The sequence below is a fragment of the Glycine soja genome, chromosome 3, assembly GCF_004193775.1.
Source record: "Glycine soja cultivar W05 chromosome 3, ASM419377v2, whole genome shotgun sequence".
Classification (NCBI taxonomy): domain Eukaryota; kingdom Viridiplantae; phylum Streptophyta; class Magnoliopsida; order Fabales; family Fabaceae; genus Glycine; species Glycine soja.
Window position 1 is genome coordinate 3,339,720 of NC_041004.1, and position 21,183 is coordinate 3,360,902.

The following is a 21,183-nucleotide window of genomic DNA, read 5'->3' on the forward strand; positions in this document are numbered from 1 at the left end:
AATTAAATAAATCCATCTAGCGATTAGATGGAGGTTATTGATATTTTAATATCTTAATCTTTTGTAGTTTTTTTTAATATATTTAAATATTAATTTTATTTAAAACTAAAAACAAAATCTCATTTTTATGGACTCTTTATTTTTTTCTTATCACTCTTAAAATAAGTCTTCATTTAAAACTAAAAACAAAATCTCATTTTTATGGACTCTTTATTTTTTTTCTTATCACTCCTAAAATAAGTCTTCTTAATACTTTTGGGTCATAATTATAAGTCGTTATATTAATGTTTATTATAGGTTAGTCTACGCTTTATTCCCAAACCCCCTACAAGCAAACCCCTCTGGCCATCGTTCATCACCGTTAGAGGAGATTTTGTTCTCGAATTACTAAGTATACAAAATGACGACTCAATTTCGATTCTAATTTGGACTAATGTTGAAACTTTTGTCCAACATATATAGTTTATACTTGGAACCAATGTCTGAAATATGTTTTGAACATTGATTCACAATTAATAGATATTGTAAAGTTACATTTAATTCTAAAGTTACATTTAATTGCAAAATGCCACTGCACTACTTTTTACATTAATTTTTCAACAATTGATGACATTTTGGCATGTTGAAGCTGCTTTAGTGACAGGCCGATGCCTTGTATCCAAGATTATCAAACTCGAGAATTTATGTAAATTTGTGAGAGTTCTATAGACTCGACTCGTAAATTCGTTAGAGTCTACTCCATATAAAAATAATCATAAAATATTTATAAATTACATACTAATTAAACATTTCAACAATATAATAAAACAAAACAGTAAATAATAAATTTCAAAATATTTAAATAACCAAGTCTAGTAATAATATATTACTACTAGACAATAACTTGTAGAGGTTATAGTTGTAGTAGATTATTCTCATCGAAAGTTTGATGTTATTAGATAATAAGAGTTTGATATTATTAAAGGTAAGAATTTTGTATTTGAAAATAACACGTTGAATGCTAAACAGAAAATAATAAAAAATGACTTACAATTTGATTTAATTTTTTTAACTTGCTAACTCGTTGATTTGATAGTAAACTCGAGAGTTTATTAAGTTTACTTAGAGTTTATCCATAGTCTACTAATTAAAAGAAAAATTTACTAAAGAGTCAACTAGCATAGGACAAATAGACTCATAAACTTATCAGAGTTAGCAAGTTAAGTCGAGAGTTTGATAAACATACTTTTATTAGTGCAAGCCACTAATTCTAGGAATGGATGTGGGGAGCTACATTATAGATTTTTGTTATATCTATATTCTTATTTATTTTTCTAAGTAAGCTTTCTTTACTATCATAAATATTCTATATTTAAAATATTCCTATATTATTATTTTAAAAAATACATTCTGAAATAATGTTTAAATTTTTAATTCTAAAAAGTTTTTATGAAACACAAAAATTTAAGCATCATTTTGAAAAATATTTTTTTTTTACAATACACAAAATAAATTCTAAAAGATGCATTCTGAAATGATATTGAAATTTTTATATTATGAAGTCAAATTTTTTTTAATACTTTTTTAAATCCAATAAAAAAATGTTTTACATTTATTCCAAAATCTAAAAGGACAACCATCTCAATAAAGAGTGACATACAAAGAAAGTATCTATTGTCTATACCTCACCTCTATCCAAATTACATTGCAAATTATGCATCGGAATCCAAAGTAGGTAAGAACTTTTTCTAGTTTGTGGCAAGAGAATAAATCTATTATATAGCTAAAACAAAAAAAGTGAGAAAGAAAGGAATATCAAAGCAAGAAGATATCATATTGGAGTAATACATGGAGTGAACGAGGAAAAAAATGATTCTAATGAAAGAGAGGACAAATGTTTTGTTTTCACGAAAGAGGGAGGGGAGAAGTATGCAATCGTGTGAGAGAAAAGAAAAGATTTAAAATAAAAGGTTATTAAATCATTTGAATTTAAAAAAAGAGTGTACTTAACAACAAAAAATAGTGAATATAGCAAGTGCCCTATTATATAAGACATTTCAGACCTATAAATACAAATTTAAGCCTGTTTTATACATTTCCTACACTCATTAACTAGGACATGAAGTGTGTGCAAGTTCTATTTCTCAACGGAGGCTTTCGCTGCTTGCTCGAATCCTCTCTATCATTTGAGGCACCCACCATATTTGGAGACACCAAAATCCCTCTAAAGAACATGCTTTGTTCTTTTCTTTCCTTCTGTCTTGAGTAGTTTTTTTCTCATCTGATGCCATGCATGCCATGAAAGATAGAACCAATCTTTGAGCCTAGTGTGAAAGTTAATTATATAACTTATAACATTTGTAATTGTAGTAGTTCAATTCCTTGTTTTGGTGCTACCACTTTAGTCACTTATTGGATGTTTGATGGTCAATAGAGATACACACTTGTGAAGAGAATTGGGTGTTTAGCTAATGCGCAGGGGCTAAGGTTTTTACAATAGTGCTATTCTTATTTGAAATTCTCACAATCTTTTTTTTTTATAATATTTTTCTTTATTTTTAATTATATATATCAAGCATTTGTCTCATCTACAACTACTTGTTTTATTTTTAATTTTTATCATTTCTTTTTTTTTTTCTTTTCAAAATATCAAAATTTTAAAAGAAAATAACCTTATATATTATTAACCAGGGATGAGACCAGAAAAAATATTAAGGGGGACGAAGAATTAATTTACTACGATTAAAATTTATTTATATACCAAATTTCAAATATTGTAAATCCTTAGTTAACAAATAAACAGTAAATTAAATTATTCTTAAAACAAATTAAAAACAATTCAAAATAGAATAGTTATTTAAGAGCGTCTATAATTCATAGTTCTTTATGGATTTTTTTAATAGATCTTACTCTCCACTTTACTGTTAAGAATTTTTATTATTTTTTCTCCGTGATAAACATTAAACGAATTGTTTAAATGAACTTTAAATATATATGATTTATCGATTAAAATTGATTAAACAAAGTTGTTTATATAAATAACATCAAGTTATTGGTTTCAATATGGTAGATTTTGTTAAATAATGTTATTTAAACTTAAGTAACTCTTATATGCAACAACGTTAAACAGGATCTATAACAATATTTATAACGAGAAAAGACAATTAAAAAGCAAAAAAATAATCTAAATTCTTCGTATATTTTTGCTACATAGAAATCCAGATTTTAGAATTTAAGTGTATATATATTGAAAGCAATTAAAACTTAAAAACAATCCAATTAAAAAAAGAAAGTTATTACAGACTTACAGTGTTGCCTAGTAACATGTATTTGTAAAATATATTAAAAACAAAATTACATCCTAACATGAAAAAAAAATGAAAACATCCCCTAAAGGATAGCTTCCAACAACACACGCCTAATAAAACTAATTATTTATGTTATTTATGTATTAAGGTCTGATTTGACACAAAATATATAAAAAAATAGTAACTTTGGTAACGTTAATGTATATATCAGTAAAGAGCTATGTTTTGTATCAGTAAAGAGAATCTACTAGGAGAGTAAAAATAAGACAAAGGATTAATGTACATGTTAAGAACATTTTAATTTGTGTTTTAGGGAGGGCGACTTCCCCCCTTTCTATGAACCCAGTTCCGTCTCTGTTCTTAACTTTATTGTGGATAAAAAAAAAACAAAAAAAGATGAATCATGGATCATAGGTTCCATGAACAAACTCTAATATCAAATATGCGTTTGCTTTTGGGGAATGATAATTACGTGATTAGGCTACCATGCCTTGTTCCAAAACTCAAATAATAATAACAATGTAATAAAAAAAAATATAATTAAAACAATAAACAAATATTAAATAATAATAAAATACAATAAGATTAAAAATAACAAAAATAAAATTAAAATTAGTAAAACACAATCTTTTACATGTATATTTTTTTTTATATCTAGATCACATATTTTTTATTGAAAGAAATTTTGTTTAAGTTAGATAAGATCATTATAAATAATAAATCTCTCATTAAGCTTAAATAACTCACACCCCGTTGATGCACGTGTTTGATACATCTTTAAATTCATTACTAATCCATTATTTTATTTTTCTATTGATGATTAACAACTTCTTTAGGATTTTACACCCGACACTTGGCCACAACACAAAGAGGGTTCTTCTTATGCTGTGTAATTCCGGGCAACACTTCAGTATCAATGTCTTCCCTTGTCATTGCTGGTGGCAATTCCCAGTCAAAAGAATAAAAAAGATTGGCGAGAATAAGATCCATTGTGGCAAATGCCAAATTCAAACCAGGACAAATTTTACGACCAGCACCAAATGGAATGAACTCAAAATTTTGTCCACGAAGATCTATGTTGCTATTTAAAAATCTCTCGGGTATAAACTCTTTTGGATCTTTCCAAGCCTTAAGGTCTCTATAGATAGCCCAAGCATTAACATATATTAATGTCTTGGCTAGAATTTCATAACCCTCTATCGTGCATTTTTGACTTGTTTCTCTTGGTATAAGTAGTGGTGCTGGTAAGTGCAATCTCAGTGTCTCTTTTATCACTGCCTTAAGAGGGAATTTGAACATCATCTTCATCTTAGAATGCTTTCTGACCACTTAAACTACTTATTTCTTCTTGAACTTTCTTCATAACGCTTGGATTTTTTAATAGTTCAGTCATAGCCCAGAGTGTTGTTAGAGCAGTTGTTTCTGTTGCTCCTAAGAGTATGTTCTGTTGAAAAAAATCAGCAGTAATTAATAATAGGAAGAAAATAAATTTGCACATAACTTTTTTCTTTTGTTAGTGTTAAATAAGACTTCATTTTCTTCTGTCTGTTAAATTAATTGATGCACTATCTATACTAGCTATAATTCCAAGATTAGTTTTTAATAAAAAGTTTAATAACAAAATTAAATTGACCTGCATCAGTTATTGCAAAGGTGACCAATTTCTTACTCAAATGCAAGTATTGATTTACAATTCTAATCTAGATGATAACCGTCTATTTTTGTTATATCAATGATGGTTGAGAATTTCAATATGACACTTGTGAACATCAATCAGCTTCTAAAAAAAAATCACTTTCGCATGAGTATTTTTTTTTTTTGAATAAAAACAAATACACAGAGAAATTATATAATCTATGAATAAGAGTGATGTAAGTTTTTTGTTAGAATTGAAATAGACAAAGTAAAGAGAAGGAATTACGGGAATGGAAATTCAAACCATGAGCAACCCTTTGATGTTATCATTGGTGAGATCTATGGAAGACGAATCATTCTTTTTCAGTTGAAGTACGACATCAACAATATCCTTTTCCGCTTGAGTCTTTTCATTAGAATCCATGTGTTCATCAATGAATTTTTGGTAGAACTTATCCATCTCATTGAAACTCCTTTCAAGACGTGCATGGAGTCCCCTGAGTGTATCAATCCAACCCGTGAAAGGAATAAAATCTGAAAGAAAGAAGGTACCCATCATGGTTGACACTCTTTGAACAGCTCAAGGAACCTGCTAGTTTCAGTTCCTTCCTCTTCATACCTTCTCCCCAAAGCAATTCTACATATAATGGTGTTAGCAAGAGACATTAGCAGTTCATTCAAATTTGTAACTTTTGAAGATGAAGTATGCCTAGATATTTTTTTTTATCATCTGCTTGACCTCAAAATGTCTTATTGAGTAAAATCATGAGACACGTCTAGAGCTAAGGACATGGATAACACAAGTTTTTCTGATTTCTTTCCAATAATTGTTGTATGGGGAAAATGCCAAGTCTAATCCATTATAGGAAAGTTTCTGTTGGCCAAGTAATTTAGGTCGTCCACAAAACTGAAGGTCATGGTCTTTCATTACCCCTTTGGCCACTTTAGGTGAGCAAACAACTATAGTTGGCCTCATGCCTAATAGAAGGGAAAAATAAAGGACCATATTTCTTTGAGAGTTGCCATAGATGCTGATAAAGAGCAGAATTATCTAGCTGATGAAGATTCCCTATTATGGGAAGGCCTCTAGGACCAGGTGGAAGGAGAAGCTTCTTGATTGTTTTACGGTATTGAAACAAGAACAACAAATACACAGGAATAGTTAGGCATAGAATTAGAAGAAATGAATGAAACATTGTGGCCTATGTATGTTGGACGTGAAAGAAATATATTTTTTGAATAATAAAAATCAGCTTCCTTTCGTGGTATTTATGTAAGAGGAATGCCAACGAAATAATTTTCTCGAAGCATTTCATCGCTTACTACACCCTTCCTCGTCTCTGGGTGCCTAGGTATCCACCATAAGTCTTTATTCGTTTGAACCTCGCCCTTAACTTTCAGGCTATGTCATCCTAAGGTGCTTTTAACACTCTTTATAATACTCTCTTTTTTATTGATTAAAATATTTATAAAATTATAAAAAAAAGGTAAGTGTGGTTCATTAAAAAAGTGTGGGGTGTGCCTTGTTTTAACTCTTAACATACATTGTTGGTAGGGGTGATTTTGAATGCACATGGGTGAGTGTGTGGTATGAATACACGAGTTTGTAAGTAAGTGTGTGTGTGCTCGATAACGTAAAGCATAAGTGTGTGAATGTGTGTCGAGAGAGTATGAGAAAACCTAATATTTATAGAGTGGAGAGGAAGTTGTGGGTCCTTATTTGTCGGGAGTGTTACGACCCTTGTAGATAATTATCGGTTTGTAGATAATAGCCGATAACTTATAGATAACGTTACAGATAACATTAGCTTAAAGATAATTGTACCTTGTAGATAATGTGTAGTCCTGTAGATAATTGAATATATATCAAGAGATAAAGGGATGACAACATATTCAAATAATAAAAGTTAGAGATAACTTGTGGTTTGGGGAGTTCAACTGCGAAGGGTTGGACGTCTGTGCTCCTACACCAGGATTGACATGGAGGATTGACGTATGTCTTGGAGTGTCACATGGTATGATACATGTATTTTGTGGATTATGAACAACACAATTGCTTAAAGTTCTACTCAATTTACTTATTACTTCAGGTGATGTCTTGGTAGTTCACAGATATAAGTTTTTGTCTGCTATCTTTCATGTGGACACACAAGTATGTGTAAATAGAGATTTTTTTTGAAAGTTTGAGATCCAGGGGCGCACCAATGTATAGGGGAGGGGACCTTGGCGGTTTAAATCACCATAAAATTTTAAAAATCTTTTAAAAAAATTTAAGCCAAACAAATTTTGACTTTTTTACATCACCTAAAAATGAACCACTAGAAAATATAATATTGTCAGATCCTAATTCTATTTGGGCAAAAAAAACAAAAAAAAAGAAGGAAAGAAAAAGTATTAAGAAAAAGAAAACAAAAAAATAAACAAAAAAACAAAAGAATAAAAAACAAAAAAAGAGAAGAAAACAAAACAAAAAAAAAGAAGAAAAAATAAAACAAAAAAGTATTAAGAAAAAAAAAGAACAGTAAAAAAACAAAAGAAAGAAAATGTAAAAAAAAGAAAAAAATAGAAGAAAAAGGAAAAGTTAAAAAAAAAAGATTTTGTGACCTATTGGCTTCTCAAGGAGAGCCCATTAGGTCAAGAGGAGAACATTGTATAAAAAAATAAAGAAGGAAAGTCTGTGCAATTAAGGCACATAGGAGGCAACATGAATCCCAAGGAGAACAATGGACCAATCTGTTGGCGTCATTTGACATTGTCGTGAGAAAAGAGAGAGGGATCACTAGGTAACCCCTCATTTCCTCACTCTCTCAGTTTCCCTCTAGTCTTTTCTTATTTCTTTCTTTTCTTCCCCCTTTCTTTCTTCTTTCTTTATGTTTTCAATCTACTGCTTCGTTATGTCCCATCTCGTCGGTGGGCACCTTGGCCGTCGGCGATGTTTTTGTGAATTGAATTGGGATTTTCTTTTCGTTGGGTTTTCACGCATTCCTTCATCTCCTTTGTTCTTCTTCTTTTTTCGTTTGCACCACCGTCATGCCTCCTTCGCATCATCGCTATCGTGGTCGTGCCATCGCTGTCCCCGTGGCGGCCTCGCACCGTTGGATCTTGGATCAATGGTGTCGAGGACGGGGCGCCACCCTCTGTGCTGGTTCACCCTTTTATCGTGTCGTTTGGAGGCTAGGACATCTAGGGTTTTTCAATCCTGTTGTCTAATTGCGGGTTGGGTCAGGTCACCCTGACCGAGTTCCAACCCAACAAAAAAATGGAAATTTTTTTTACTATTTACACCACCTTTTCAAATATGCACCATTTTCTCATTTTGGGTCTAGCCCGTTTTTATGAAGTATGAAATAAAATAAAAACCACTATTTGCACCAATTTTTTACACATCACCTTCTTTCATGTTATGCCTAGCCCGTTTTTGTGAAGTCTAAAGTAAAATAATAACCGTTATTACACTTTTTTCTTTAATACAAGCACCTTCTTCTATTTTGGGCATAACATGTATTTTTTAGTCTGAAAGAAAATAAAAAGTGCTACTCACAGCTGCTTTTTCAACACATGCACCTTCTTTTGTTTTGGGCCTAGCGTGTGTTTTTTTTATTATTAAGTCCGAAGTAAAATAAAACTGATGGTTACACCACTTTTTTTATATATGCACCCCTGAAACTTAGGATGATGACTAGGTCCACCATGTCTGCACTCCGTCAGTGTTAATTAAGCCAAAGTCAATCCTTTTGACTTTGAAAAAAAATATAAATATTAGTGGATGAATCTTTATTTTATTTAATTTCTTTATTGTTTATATCATTTATTTCATTCTTCAATGTGATTTTATTTTTATTATTGCCTAGTTAGTTAGTTTAATTAATAATGTATTGTAAATATCTCGTTATTCTTTCCTTCATGTTTCAATCATGGGTATTTAATTAGTAAGTGTATTCTTCACTTTTATTTTATATCTTTCTATTCCCATTCTATTTATTGGATTTCCTATCACTATGTCATTTATTTATTTATTTTTACAAATCCCCATTAGTAATCTTTAGTATATGCTTATGTTTTGTGCACTTCATGTTGGGTCTTCGACTTGTTTGGTGGTGTTTCAATAACGCGTGAATAAATTTTGTGAATTTCATACTGAATCTTTGACTTGCTTGAGATCACAAAATTTACCACAAAATTAAAGTATTTTCCCCAAAAGTAAGTTTTCAAATAGATGATCACTCAATTCCATTTTTTTCACGTTTCACGCATTCCCTGTTGGGTCTCCGACTTGTTTGGCGGTGTTTAAGTAAATTGAGTAAATTTTGTGAATGTCATGCTAGGTCTCCGACTTGTTTGAATTCACAAAGCTTTTCACAAAATCAAAATTTTTCAAAAAATAATAATAAAATAAAATCAACCCAACACATAAGTTCTTTTTCTACAAAAAATTACTTAAGTATGATTTTCTCATTGCACCTGAGGATATGCAGGAGCAAGGACAAACACCTTGTCGACCTAGAAAAGCAAAAAAAAAAAAAAAGAAAACTAAAAAAACATAAAACTTCTTTTTTTTTCTTAAAAAAGTTTTTTGTTTTCTTTCTTTTTCTAAATAAACAAACATAACTCATGTCTCAAGGAAAAATAAATAATTAAAAAGTTATTTTATTTTTAGCATACTCAATTAAAGGTTGTTGTCTTCATCATGAGCGCGTGGGATGCTAACACCTTCTGTGTGCTTAAATGACTTCCGAATCTTTTTTTCTCAAATCGTAGACCATTTTTTATTTTTTTTATTTTTTCAACGTTTTTCTTAAATAAACATTGATAACGATTCCCTAAGTTTTTCTTTTTTAGGAAATCATTTATTTAATTTTATTTTATCATCGTCATGACCTACATGGCCACAAATATAATCTATAACAATAAAACTAAAGTCCCGTCATCATTTAATTAACACCAACATTTAACGGCTAACAAGAACCAAAATCATTGTCTAATACCAAAGATAAATATGGGGCATTTTTTTATATTGAAAGACTAAAAGTGAAAGTTGAAAAATTCAATGAACAAGAACAATGAAACCTATTTTAATTTTTGATATTTTCTTTTAAAAAATTGAAATTTAATATAGAAATAAAGATGAATATGATAAATTGAAAGAGATAAAAGATTAAGAAAATGTTTAAATTAAAGTTTTTTTGATAAAGAAAACTACTCTAAATAGCTTATAAAATTCTGTCCTGCATGATAGTTATTTGATTTATATATAGATAGGTAGTTTCAATAAAATGTTTGCTCTCTAATTTTCTCTCTATACGTAAAGGTTGAAAAATTTGTTGTGAATTATATATATATATATATATATATATATATATATATATATATTATTTTTTTTCTTTCTTCTCAAATTTCCCTGTTCGATTATATATAGAAATGATATAATTTTTTCCCTCTTGTTTTCCATATATATTTTCCACCACTCATTTTTCGTTCCAAATCAAACAAAAGCTGCTATGCATGCACATTATTGCTACAACAATAACACGCGTCACTGAATTAGAATATGAGTGAAGTAAATGTCTAAAATCAATTTTAAAGCGCATCATTATTTATTTCCTATTTGTTATCAATAAGTAAATTTTGTTAATATAAATATTGAATCTTTAATTTGACCAATTTAACTCCGTAAATCTTTCTAATAATATTTATAAGGATAAATAATCATTTTTTTCATGAATGTGTAAGGCGCTCACAAATTCGTCACTGAAAGATGAAAATTCAAATATTAGTTCCTGTAAAAAAAAGTGCCACAAATCTATTTAAATTCAGGGATCAAAATGACTATTTATCTAAAATATAATTTAATCTTTATTTTCTCTCTCTTTTTTAATCGTTGCAAACATAACATTGTAATTAGTACTTAAAAAAATAGGAAAACACGTATAAGATAGAACAAACGTAATAATAAGCATAATATTGATTGATAAATATAATAGGTCTATTGCTCTGACAGTACTTTAATCAAAATATGAGACTCAAACAAAAATATATAACTATTAAGTTAATGTTTACAAAAAAATGAGACTGAACTTGATTTTATCAGTACGTAATGTTGTTATAATAGAAATTTCAGAGCAATAGACAAATTATGTTTATTAATCAATATTATGCTTATTATTATGTTTGTTCTAACTTATGCTTGCTTTCCTATTTTTTTTAGTGCTTATTGTAATGTTATGCTTGCAACGATTAAAAGAGGGAGAAAGACGAAGATTAAATTATATTTTGGATAAATAATCATTTTCATCCCTAAATGTGTAAAAAATCTGATTAATTCATCCTTGAGTAGGTGTTTTCATTGACAGTAATAATCAAAAGTTAACGGATGGATGAATTAGTCACACTTTTTTCACTTTCGGAGACTAAAACTTAAATTTTCATCTTTTAGAAACAAAATTGTCAGTGCTCTACACATTTAGAGACGAAAATGACTATTTACTAGTTATAAACATTTCTTATATATTCATAGAGTGAATAGACATTTTGGTCTCTGTCTTTGTACCCATTTTGCAAATTAGTTCCTATCTTTTTGAAATGTAAAAAATAGTCCCTATCTTTATATCTATTATGCAAATAAGTCCATACTGTTAAAATTCAATTTTCACTTTAGTCATATGTTTATGTGGCAAGTCTTAGTCCATGTAAGCAAACTCACGTGTTTGACCTCACAACACCTCCTTAAAACTTCATCAACACCTTCAGATATATGCCACAACAAGAGCTCAAATCAAGAACCTCCAAACTGGGGCAAACAGAAGCAAACATTTCTACACTTTCACCCCTCAACAAGGAATTGTTTCCCAAATAGAGAGACTTCACTTGACAATTCACAACACTATTCATCAAATCCTCATCAACCCTCCTCTTCCCAACATCAGTTCCCCCCATTCTGATCTCATTCAACAAAGGACACCCCCTAACTAGTGCAAACAAAGCTAAATCAGTTAACATCCTACAACCACCAACATTTACAGACACCAAATTCCCAAGATACTCACACAACTCTTCCACACGCTGATCACACAGAAACTCAGCGTTTTGAAGATCCAAATGCTCCAAAGACTGACACGTGGACAACAAGCAAAGCACTCCAACATAGCTATAGTTACAACAACCTTGCAAAACAAGGGTCTCTCCCTGATGGCGGAAGTTGCTGACGCGGAAAGAACGCAAACAAGGTCTCTCCTTGATGGTGGAAGCGATGCCATGCTGCGTGATGAAGTGGCACTCAAAGATCGTAACTTGCTCGAGAAAGTTGTAGTTTTTGCAGAGGTTGAGAATGGAAGCGTCGTTGATGAAGAAATTGCGGGAGAGGTCAACGCTGTGTAGCATAGGGAGGGCCAAAGAGAGGGCCTTCACGCTGACATCGGAGGGGAAGGTGGAATTGTCGGTGTCTTTGGGGAAACTAAGGTCGAGATGTTCGAGGAAAGGGAAACACTGGGCGATGAGGATGAGATCTGAGTTTCTGAGAGAACCCATGTGGGAATAGGTGAGAGACTTCAAAGTTGTAACCTTTTTGGCCAAAATTCGGAACCCATTTGAAGGAATTGCGGGGTGGCCGGAGAGGTTGAGGGATTAGAGGGGTAATGTGGCGCGTGAGATATGGAGGAGGAGCGCTTGGAGGTGGGAGTGGTGGAGGCGCATGAGGTCGAGGGAGGTGAGAAAGGGGAACATGAGGAAAGGTTCTACGTGACACTAAAATTGTCAACAATCAACCTTACTAAAAGCGTTACTTTCAAATTTAACAACAATGACTATTTTGTAACATTTATGTAAAGATAGAGATTATTTTTTACATTTAAAAAAATAGAGACTATTCACTTTGTATTCATAACAACAAATATTGTCTGTACGTTGCACGGGTCACCCAACGGGTCACCCAACTAATACATATAAAGGAAATTAATTAAGCAAATAAAGTGCACTAAAATGTCAAGGCCAGGCAATCCACAAAACATCACCATGCTGTTATTTACCTGCCCTATGCTAATGGGCAGGGTATAAACAATATTAATACATTTTTGTTCAACAAAGTAACAAACTGTCAGATTTGGCACTTGGCCAGAACACAGAGGGGATTCTTTTTATGCTGAGCAAGTCCTGGCAACACTTCAGTATCGATGTCTTCTTTTTTCATTCCTGCTGGCAAATCCCAATCAAACGAGTTAAGAAGATTAGCAAGAATAAGATCCAATGTGGCAGTTGCCATAGATACCCCAGGGCAAATTCTACGACCAGCACCAAATGGAATTAACTCAAAATCTTGCCCTCGAAAATCTATAGTATTATCCAAGAACCTCTCTGGTAAAAACTCTTCAGGGTCTTTCCAAGCTTTAGGGTCTCTATGGATAGCCCAAGCATTCACATACACTATTGTCTTGGCTGGAATTTCATAACCATCTATAATACATGCTTCATTTGTTTCTCTTGGTGAAAGAAGTGGTGCTGGTAGATGCAATCTCATTACCTCTTTTAATACAGCCTTGAAATAGGGAAACTTTTGAATATCATCTTCTTCACCTAGAAAATCTTTCTTACCTCCCAAATTCCTAATCTCTTCTTGAACTTTCTTCATTACTCTTGGATTTTTCAGTAGTGCAGTCATAGCCCACACTGTCATGGCTGTAGCTGTATCCGTTGCTCCTACAAGCATGTCCTGCAGAAAGATATCAGCAATTGATTGAGAGAAGACTTATTCTGATAAATTATTTCTGGCACGTAGAATTTGCACAGTCATTACTATTATTTAGTTTATAATAAAATTAAAATAATGAACAAATGACCACTTCACTTAGAATGGAGATTGATGCAGTTTATCGTTAAATTGTAGATATATTACAAATTGGCGTTTACTTTTGTTCACTCTTCAACTCGAGACGTTTGAATATATTATATATCTAGCAAAACAAAATTGAATCTATAATTTAATTAATCTTATTACTGATTGATGTGAAATATCCAAAAACTACAAAAATTTCATTGACTTCATAAAATAATTTTTTTTTTATAAATGAGCTTGCTTTTTGTTTAAAATTAATACTATTATTATACATCAAATTAATTTTAGTTTAATCAACATGCAAAATGTAATATGTGTGCATGCATGCCACACTTTTGTAACTGAAATAGATAACTTGCGGTTAAAAAAAGAAAATGTTTGATAAATACTCACAATGTTATTCAACACCTTGAGATAATATATATATATATATATATATATATATATATATATATATATATATATATATATAAATTTATGACATGATATAAAAACATAAGAGAAATAAAAGGTGATGATGGAATATTTAAAATAATATAATATTTATGTAGCATTTTCCTGAGTTAAATGAGATGGAGAGAGGAAAAGAACTCCAAACCATAAGCACCGCTTTGATGTGATCATTTGAGAGATCTACGAAAAATGAACGCTGCTTCTTCAGTTGGAGTAACACATCTACTATATCCTCGTTCTCTGGAGTCTTTCTATTAGGATTCATGTGTTCATCAATGACTTCTTGGTAGAACTCATTCAACACCTTGAAATTCCGTTCACGACGTGCATGCAGTCTGTTAGCAATGGGACGCAGATCAGCAAAGAAGCACCCACCAGGGACAGGCCCAAGAGAAATACCAAGAAACCAACCCACTATCAGGATTACATTTGAATCACACAGTATATTCTTGCTGAGTAGATATTAGGATATTAGCAATTATAATCCTGTTATAGGAAATTAGTTTGAAACAATAACCAATTCTGTTACATTTCCCTTTTCGAGTTAGTTACAGGGCAGCTGGATAATTACTGAAAATTCAGCTTTATTACCAAATTCCATGTTATAAATACAGCATCAGTAATAAAATCAGCAAGAAGAATGTTTACCTCTAGCTTGTAGCGTGTAGTAGATAGATAAACTCCTAACAGTCTAGTCCGACCTGCCTCCATATCGGAACATAACACCCACCAGACCTCCCTCGAACGTCTCGAGGAGGCAGTCCACAAGCTCACACAACACCAGGCCACTCTTTCTCAAGCCAACACAGACCTCAATCAGAAGCTTGATTCCGTCCTCGACCGCCTTGCCGCCCTTACCACCACCCCACCCTCACCCAAAACTCCCCCATCACCACCCCCTTTCACCATTCGCGGCCCCACATGAAGCTTGAAGTGCCCCGCTTCGATGGACAGGATCCTCTCGGCTGGATCTTTAAAATTACACAATTCTTCGACTATCAGGGCGTTTCTGATGTCGAGCGTCTGACCGTGGCTTCTTTTTACATGGAGGGCCTTGCCCTCTGCTGGTTTCAATGGATGTCGAGGAATGGTTTCCTCACATCCTGGCAGGCAATGCTACAAACATTGGAATCACGCTTCGCATCGTCGTACTACGACGACCCTTATGGAGCGCTTTTGAAAATTCAGCAACGGGGTACCGTGAATGAATACCTCTCGGAGTTTGAGAGGCTCACTAACCGCGTCGTCGGGCTCGCCCCTCCCCTGCTGCTCAGCTGCTTCATTTTGGGTTTGAACCCCGAATTGCGTCGCGAGGTTCAGGCCTTGCAGCCTATGTGCTTACCTCAGGCAATGGCACTGGCCAAGCATTAAGAAGATAAACTCCTAGACCGTCGCCGCATCCACCGCCACAATTCCCATGTTCCCACCACTCATCACCACTCAAACCACCCCCCACCTTCCCCCTCTATCCTGGCCACAAACAAACTCCCTATTCGCCGCCTCACCCCTGAGGAAATAGCTCTGAAACGAGATAAGGGGCTTTGCTATCACTGCAATGAGAAATGGTCTTCGGGGCATCGCTGCAACCCCCGTATCCATCTTCTCATCGCAGCCGACGACCCAGACCCACCCCTCACCTCAGAACCCCCCGATTCCCCTCAGCCAACCTTGCCGATATCTCCACCTGGTGAACCCTCCCCCCTGTTGAGGTTGAACGCCTTATCCGGTATACTTGCCCCGGAAACCTTTTGCGTTTACGGCACCATCATGCGACACTAACTCACGATCCTCATGGATGGTGGCAGTACGCACAACTTTGTGCAACTGCGCGTGGCAAAGTTCCTCGGACTTCCCTCGACTCTGGTGACCCCCATTCCCGTTATGGTTGGTGACGGTGGAGTCATCCATTGTGACCGCCGCTACCCTCAGGTCACCATCACCATTCAAGGTCACCAATTCACCACTGACCTTTTCGGGTTACCCTTAAGTGGTGCTGACCTAGTGCTTGGGGTCCAGTGGCTACGAGCCTTGGGCCTAGTTACTACTGATTACACCACCCTCCCAATGTCTTTCACACATATGGGCCTCCCCATCCAAATCATTGCAGATGTCCCTGTTACACCCCCTTCGGCATCAGCCCACCAGCTTCGCCGTATGCTTTAGAGTTCAAACGCAGGCCGTCGCGGCCCTGTTTCAGTTAGGCCCTGCTTATTCTTTTTCAATTACCAACTCCCCCACCTTACTTCCTGACACCGAACCCCCACCCCTTGCTCTATCTCCTCTACTGGCCAAATTCCGACACCTCTTCCAGGAGCCATCCCAATTACCCCCAGTCCGACCCATTTCCCACCATATCCACCTCAACCCAGATGCCAAACCAGTCACGGTTAAGCCCTATCGTTACCCATATAGCCAAAAAACCGAACTCGAGAAGCAGGTCCAGACTATGCTTGATTCTAGTTTGATTCGACTGAGCCATAGTCCCCTTTCCTCACCCGTCCTCCTCGTTAAAAAAAAAGATGGTAGTTGGCGCTGTTGTATCGATTATCGCGCCCTTAACTCCATAACCATCAAGCACAGCTTTCCCATGCCCACCATTGACGAGCTTCTTGACGAGCTTGGTGCGGCCTCATGTTTTTCCAAATTGGACTTGCGTCAAGGATTTCATCAAATACGCATGGCAGAGGAGGACATCCACAAAACCACATTTCGCACACATTCCGGCCACTACGAATACTGTGTCATGCCCTTCGGGCTGTGTAACGCCCCGGCTACGTTCCAGGCAACCATGAATGAAATGCTCAAACCTTTCCTACGCAAGTTCGTTGCGGTGTTTTTCGATGACATATTAGTCTACAGTCCCTCTTGGGCTGATCATCTTCTCCACCTCGAGGCTGTCTTCACAGTGCTGGCCCGCGATTCTTTCTATCTCCGCGAGTCCAAATGCGTCTTTGCCAAGACCCAACTTCAATATTTGGGCCACATCCTCTCTGCCAAAGGTGTCTCCCCAGACCCCTCCAAAATTTCTGCTATTCTCGATTGGCCAACTCCCACAACCACCACAGCTCTCCGTGGCTTCCTTGGTCTGACCGGCTTCTACCGATGTTTCATTCGCGACTACGCACTATTGGCTGCCCCACTGAACGCGTTGCTCCGTAAGGACAGTTTCATTTGGACTGTGGATTCCCAACGTGCCTTCGACACACTCAAACAGGTAATGACCTCGGCCCCTGTTCTTATTCCGCCAGATTTCACGATTCCGTTTTGCTTAGAAATAGATGCTTTCGGAATCGCGATAGGCGCGGTGCTGTCCCAACACGCTCATCCAATCGTGTTTTTTAGCAAGAATCTCTGCCCCAGGCTGCAACGCTCCTCCACTTACGTCCGGGAGCTCCATGCCATCACCTCCGCGGTTCGTAAATGGCGTCACTACCTCCTCGACCATCCCTTCACTATTATCACTGACCATCAGAGCCTGAAGGACCTGATGAATCAAGTCATCCAGACTCCAGAACAACAACAGTATTTGGTCAAGCTTTTGGGTTACAATTACACCATCCAATACCGCGCTGGCTCCGGCAATGCCGCAGCAGATGCCCTTTCTCGCGTGGTTCCCGCCGGCCAATGTTTGATTCTATCCATTCCTCTTTTGGATTGTATCGCCGATATCCACCACTCAGTGCAACAATCCCCAGCTTACCATGAATTACTTGCCAAGCTCCAACAACAACCCGAGACCCATCCTGACTACTCAATCATCTCCGGCAAAATCCACTTTCGCGGCAAGCTATGGTTGCCTTCCAACAACCCCTTCATTCCCATGCTCCTAGAGGAATTCCACTCCACGCCCCTGGGTGGTCACATGGGTGAAACGAAAACTCTTCGCTGCCTCCGCGATTCCTTCTATTGGGATCACATGCACCGTGATGTCCACCGCATGGTTTCTCAGTGCCGAGTCTGCCAGCAAATTAAATACGAAGCCCGTAAACCTGCCGGTCTACTCCAACCACTGCCAATCCCCTCTGGCCTGTGGGAGGACTTGTCGCTTGACTTCATCACCGGACTTCCGCCGTCCCACGGCTTCACCACCATCTTGGTGGTTGTTGACCGTTACTCCAAGGGTACCCACCTCGGCGCACTCCCACCAAAGTATTCTGCCCACAAGGTTGCATGTCTTTTTATCGATATTGTTTGCAAATTGCACGGCTTCCCCCGTAGCCTGGTGTCCGATCGCGACCCACTCTTTCTCAACTCCTTCTGGCGCGAATTATTCTGCATTAGTGGCACCAAACTTTGGTATAGCACCGCGTACCACCCAGAATTTGACGGCCAAACTGAGGTTCTTAATCGAACTCTAGAGCAATACCTTCGCTCATTCGTTCATGACAAGCCTGCCCTGTGGCACTCTTTTCTTTCTCTGGCCGAATGGAGCTATAATACCTCCACTCACTCTGGTACTGGCCTCTCCCCATACGAGGTCACTTATGGCAAACCACCCCCAGCTTTCCCACCGTATACTACAGGTACTTCGCCGATTGAGGCTGCAGACTCCATCTTATCCACCCGACAGGCTCTGCACACTAAATTACAAAATCGCCTATTGAAAGCGCAGATGGCAATGAAGAACAATGCATATCGGCAACTCTCCATGCGTCCCCACTACTCCAAGCTTGCAAAAAGGTTCTATGGCCCTTACCGGGTCACGGAATGTGTTGGGCCTGTGGCGTATCGCCTTCAGTTACTGGCGAATTCCCGGATACACCCCGTTTTCCACGTGTCTCTCTTGAAGCCTCACCACGGTCCGCCTCCACCCATGGATGACCCTCTTCCCCCTACCCAGGTTGATCATCATCCTCTCGTCGAACCCCTTTCCTTCCTCGACTGGAAATATGACACCACCAAGGACCCACCATGACGCTCTGTTCTGGTTCAATGGTGCGGTCTCGCACCAAAGGACACTTCCTGGGAGAACTGGGACGCCCTTCGCTCCGTTTACAACCTCAGGGACGAGGTTGAGTTTCTAGGGGAGGGTGTTGTTAGCAATGGGACGCAGATCAGCAAAGAAGCACCCACCAGGGACAGGCCCAAGAGAAATACCAAGAAACCAGCCCAATATCAGGATTACATTTGAATCACACAGTATATTCTTGCTGAGTAGATATTAGGATATTAGCAATTATAATTCTGTTATAGGAAATTGGTTTGAAACAATAACCAATTCTGTTACATTTCCCTTTTCGAGTTAGTTACAGGGCAGCTGGATAATTACTGAAAATTCAGCTTTATTACCAAATTCCATGTTATAAATACAGCATCAGTAATAAAATCAGCAAGAAGAATGTTTACCTCTAGCTTGTAGCGTGTAGTAGATAGATAAACTCCTAACACAGTCCCCTCAGTTTATCAATCCAACATAAGAAAGGAATATAATCTGAGACAAAGAGGGTACTCATCAAAGCCTGACACTCATTGAGCATCCGATGGAACCTACTCCTTTCGGTTCCTTCATCTTCATAGCTTCTCCCAAAGGCAATTCTACATATAATAGTGCTAGTAAGAGACATTAGCAATTCATTCAAATTTGTAACTTTTGAAGATGAGGCGTGCAAGGATATTGTTCTAATCATTTGCTTGATCTCAAATTCTCTCATTGAGGAAAACATTGAGACACGCCTGGAGCTAAGGACATGAACAACACAAATTTTTCTAATTTCTCTCCAAAACTCACCATATGCGGAAAATATAATCTCTAACCCATTGTAGGACAATTTCTGCTGGCTAAGTAATTTAGATCGTCCACTAACCTCAAGGTCATGGTCTTTTAATAGCTCTTTGGCTACTTTAGCTGAGGAAACAACAATGGCTTGCCTTAAACCTAATTGAAGGGAGAATAGAGGCCCGTATTTCTTTGAAAGCTGCCATAGTTGCAGATGAAGAGCTGAATTATTCAACTGATGAAGATTCCCTATTATGGGAAGGCCTCTAGGACCAGGTGGAAAGGGTGGCTTCTTGATTGTTCTGCTGTTTTGGAAGAAGAATAGCAAAAGCAAGGGAAGAGTAAGGCATATAATTAGAAGTGGCAGTGACACCATTGTGGCCTAGCTATAACCAAGAGGTGGAAGAAAAGAGTTATACCACCCTATATAGGGACATATGTTTTTTTGGTCTTGAGTGAAAGATGGTGTCCATGGATTCAACTCATAATTTGTGATTGTTGTTGGTTCAACAAAATTTTACATAAAGAATCGAATAAAGAATCGAATATAAATTATTCTGTTAAATAAATTAATTTCTCATATGCATACAGTGAAACTTTAAACATCTATATCACCCTATTGGGTTATATATATGTGAGCATATCCATGTTAATTAGGAGAACAAGACAAAAATATAAGCTACGCCAATAGATTTTCGTTACCAAATTATTATAAGCTCAATTTCCACTACAGTATGCAAGGTTGAGTACCTCATTTTAAGGGAAAAAAATAAAACTGTGTAACCTTTCAAAATCAAGAAGGTAATTCATAGAATCATGACTAAATTATAAAAATCTTGAACAGAGCACAAACGAAAAGAAGTAACCTATCATAACACAAAAACAGAGATTATTGTTGGTTCCCTGGTGAACTATTTTTCATGCGGGTCCACCGTAAAAACAATTAACCTTCAAATATCTATCGTTTCATACTGTACAATTCATAATAGGATGAGTCTTATTTTCTGTTTAACTTTGCAAACAAAATAAATGTTAAACGCGTTAATTAAGGTTATTTCTTCACTGGTGTAATTTTTATCTAACAAATATTAATTGTTTAATATAAACATTATATTATAAATTAAACAGAAAATATTTAATGAATTGATTTATAGCATGTTGTATTCTATACCAATCATGAATATTAATAAACATTTTTCCTAAATATGAATGTTATATTTAAATACTGAAGATTATGCATTTTATTTAATTAAATATATATACAAAAT

The 21,183-nt window shown here is 35.8% G+C and overlaps 2 protein-coding genes and 1 pseudogene across 2 annotated transcripts; all 3 read right to left on the bottom strand.

Annotated features, from left to right (window-relative positions):
- Positions 1-4,127: 4,127 nt before the first annotated feature.
- Positions 4,128-5,672, bottom strand: LOC114405377 (annotated as a pseudogene).
- A 5,973-nt stretch (positions 5,673-11,645) lies between these two features.
- LOC114405638 (F-box/LRR-repeat protein 20-like) lies at positions 11,646-12,630 on the bottom strand. The gene has a single exon (XM_028368081.1). It carries the CDS (start codon positions 12,444-12,446, stop codon positions 11,646-11,648), a length of 801 nt encoding a protein of 266 aa, XP_028223882.1. The 5' UTR covers positions 12,447-12,630.
- Positions 12,631-12,911: 281 nt separating this feature from the next.
- LOC114405913 (cytochrome P450 83B1-like) lies at positions 12,912-20,376 on the bottom strand. The gene is made up of 3 exons (XM_028368437.1): positions 19,588-20,376; positions 14,345-14,534; positions 12,912-13,623 (listed from the first exon to the last, which is right to left on the bottom strand). Exons 1-3 carry the CDS (start codon positions 20,289-20,291, stop codon positions 13,012-13,014), a joined length of 1,506 nt encoding a protein of 501 aa, XP_028224238.1. The 5' UTR covers positions 20,292-20,376; the 3' UTR covers positions 12,912-13,011.
- Between the last annotated feature and the right edge of the window lie 807 nt (positions 20,377-21,183).

Bases quoted from the DNA above. Each gene is read 5' to 3' on its own strand.
- LOC114405913 (XM_028368437.1), bottom strand. From the start codon at position 20,291: ATGGTGTCACTGCCACTTCTAATTATATGCCTTACTCTTCCCTTGCTT. The intron at 14,535-19,587 runs GTGTTAGGAGTT...CATTGCTAACAG, and splicing joins ATTGATAAACTGAGGGGACT to ACTGCATGCACGTCGTGAAC. The intron at 13,624-14,344 runs GTTTGGAGTTCT...ATCTTTCTGCAG, and splicing joins ACATCAAAGCGGTGCTTATG to GACATGCTTGTAGGAGCAAC.
- LOC114405638 (XM_028368081.1), bottom strand. From the start codon at position 12,446: ATGGGTTCTCTCAGAAACTCAGATCTCATCCTCATCGCCCAGTGTTTC.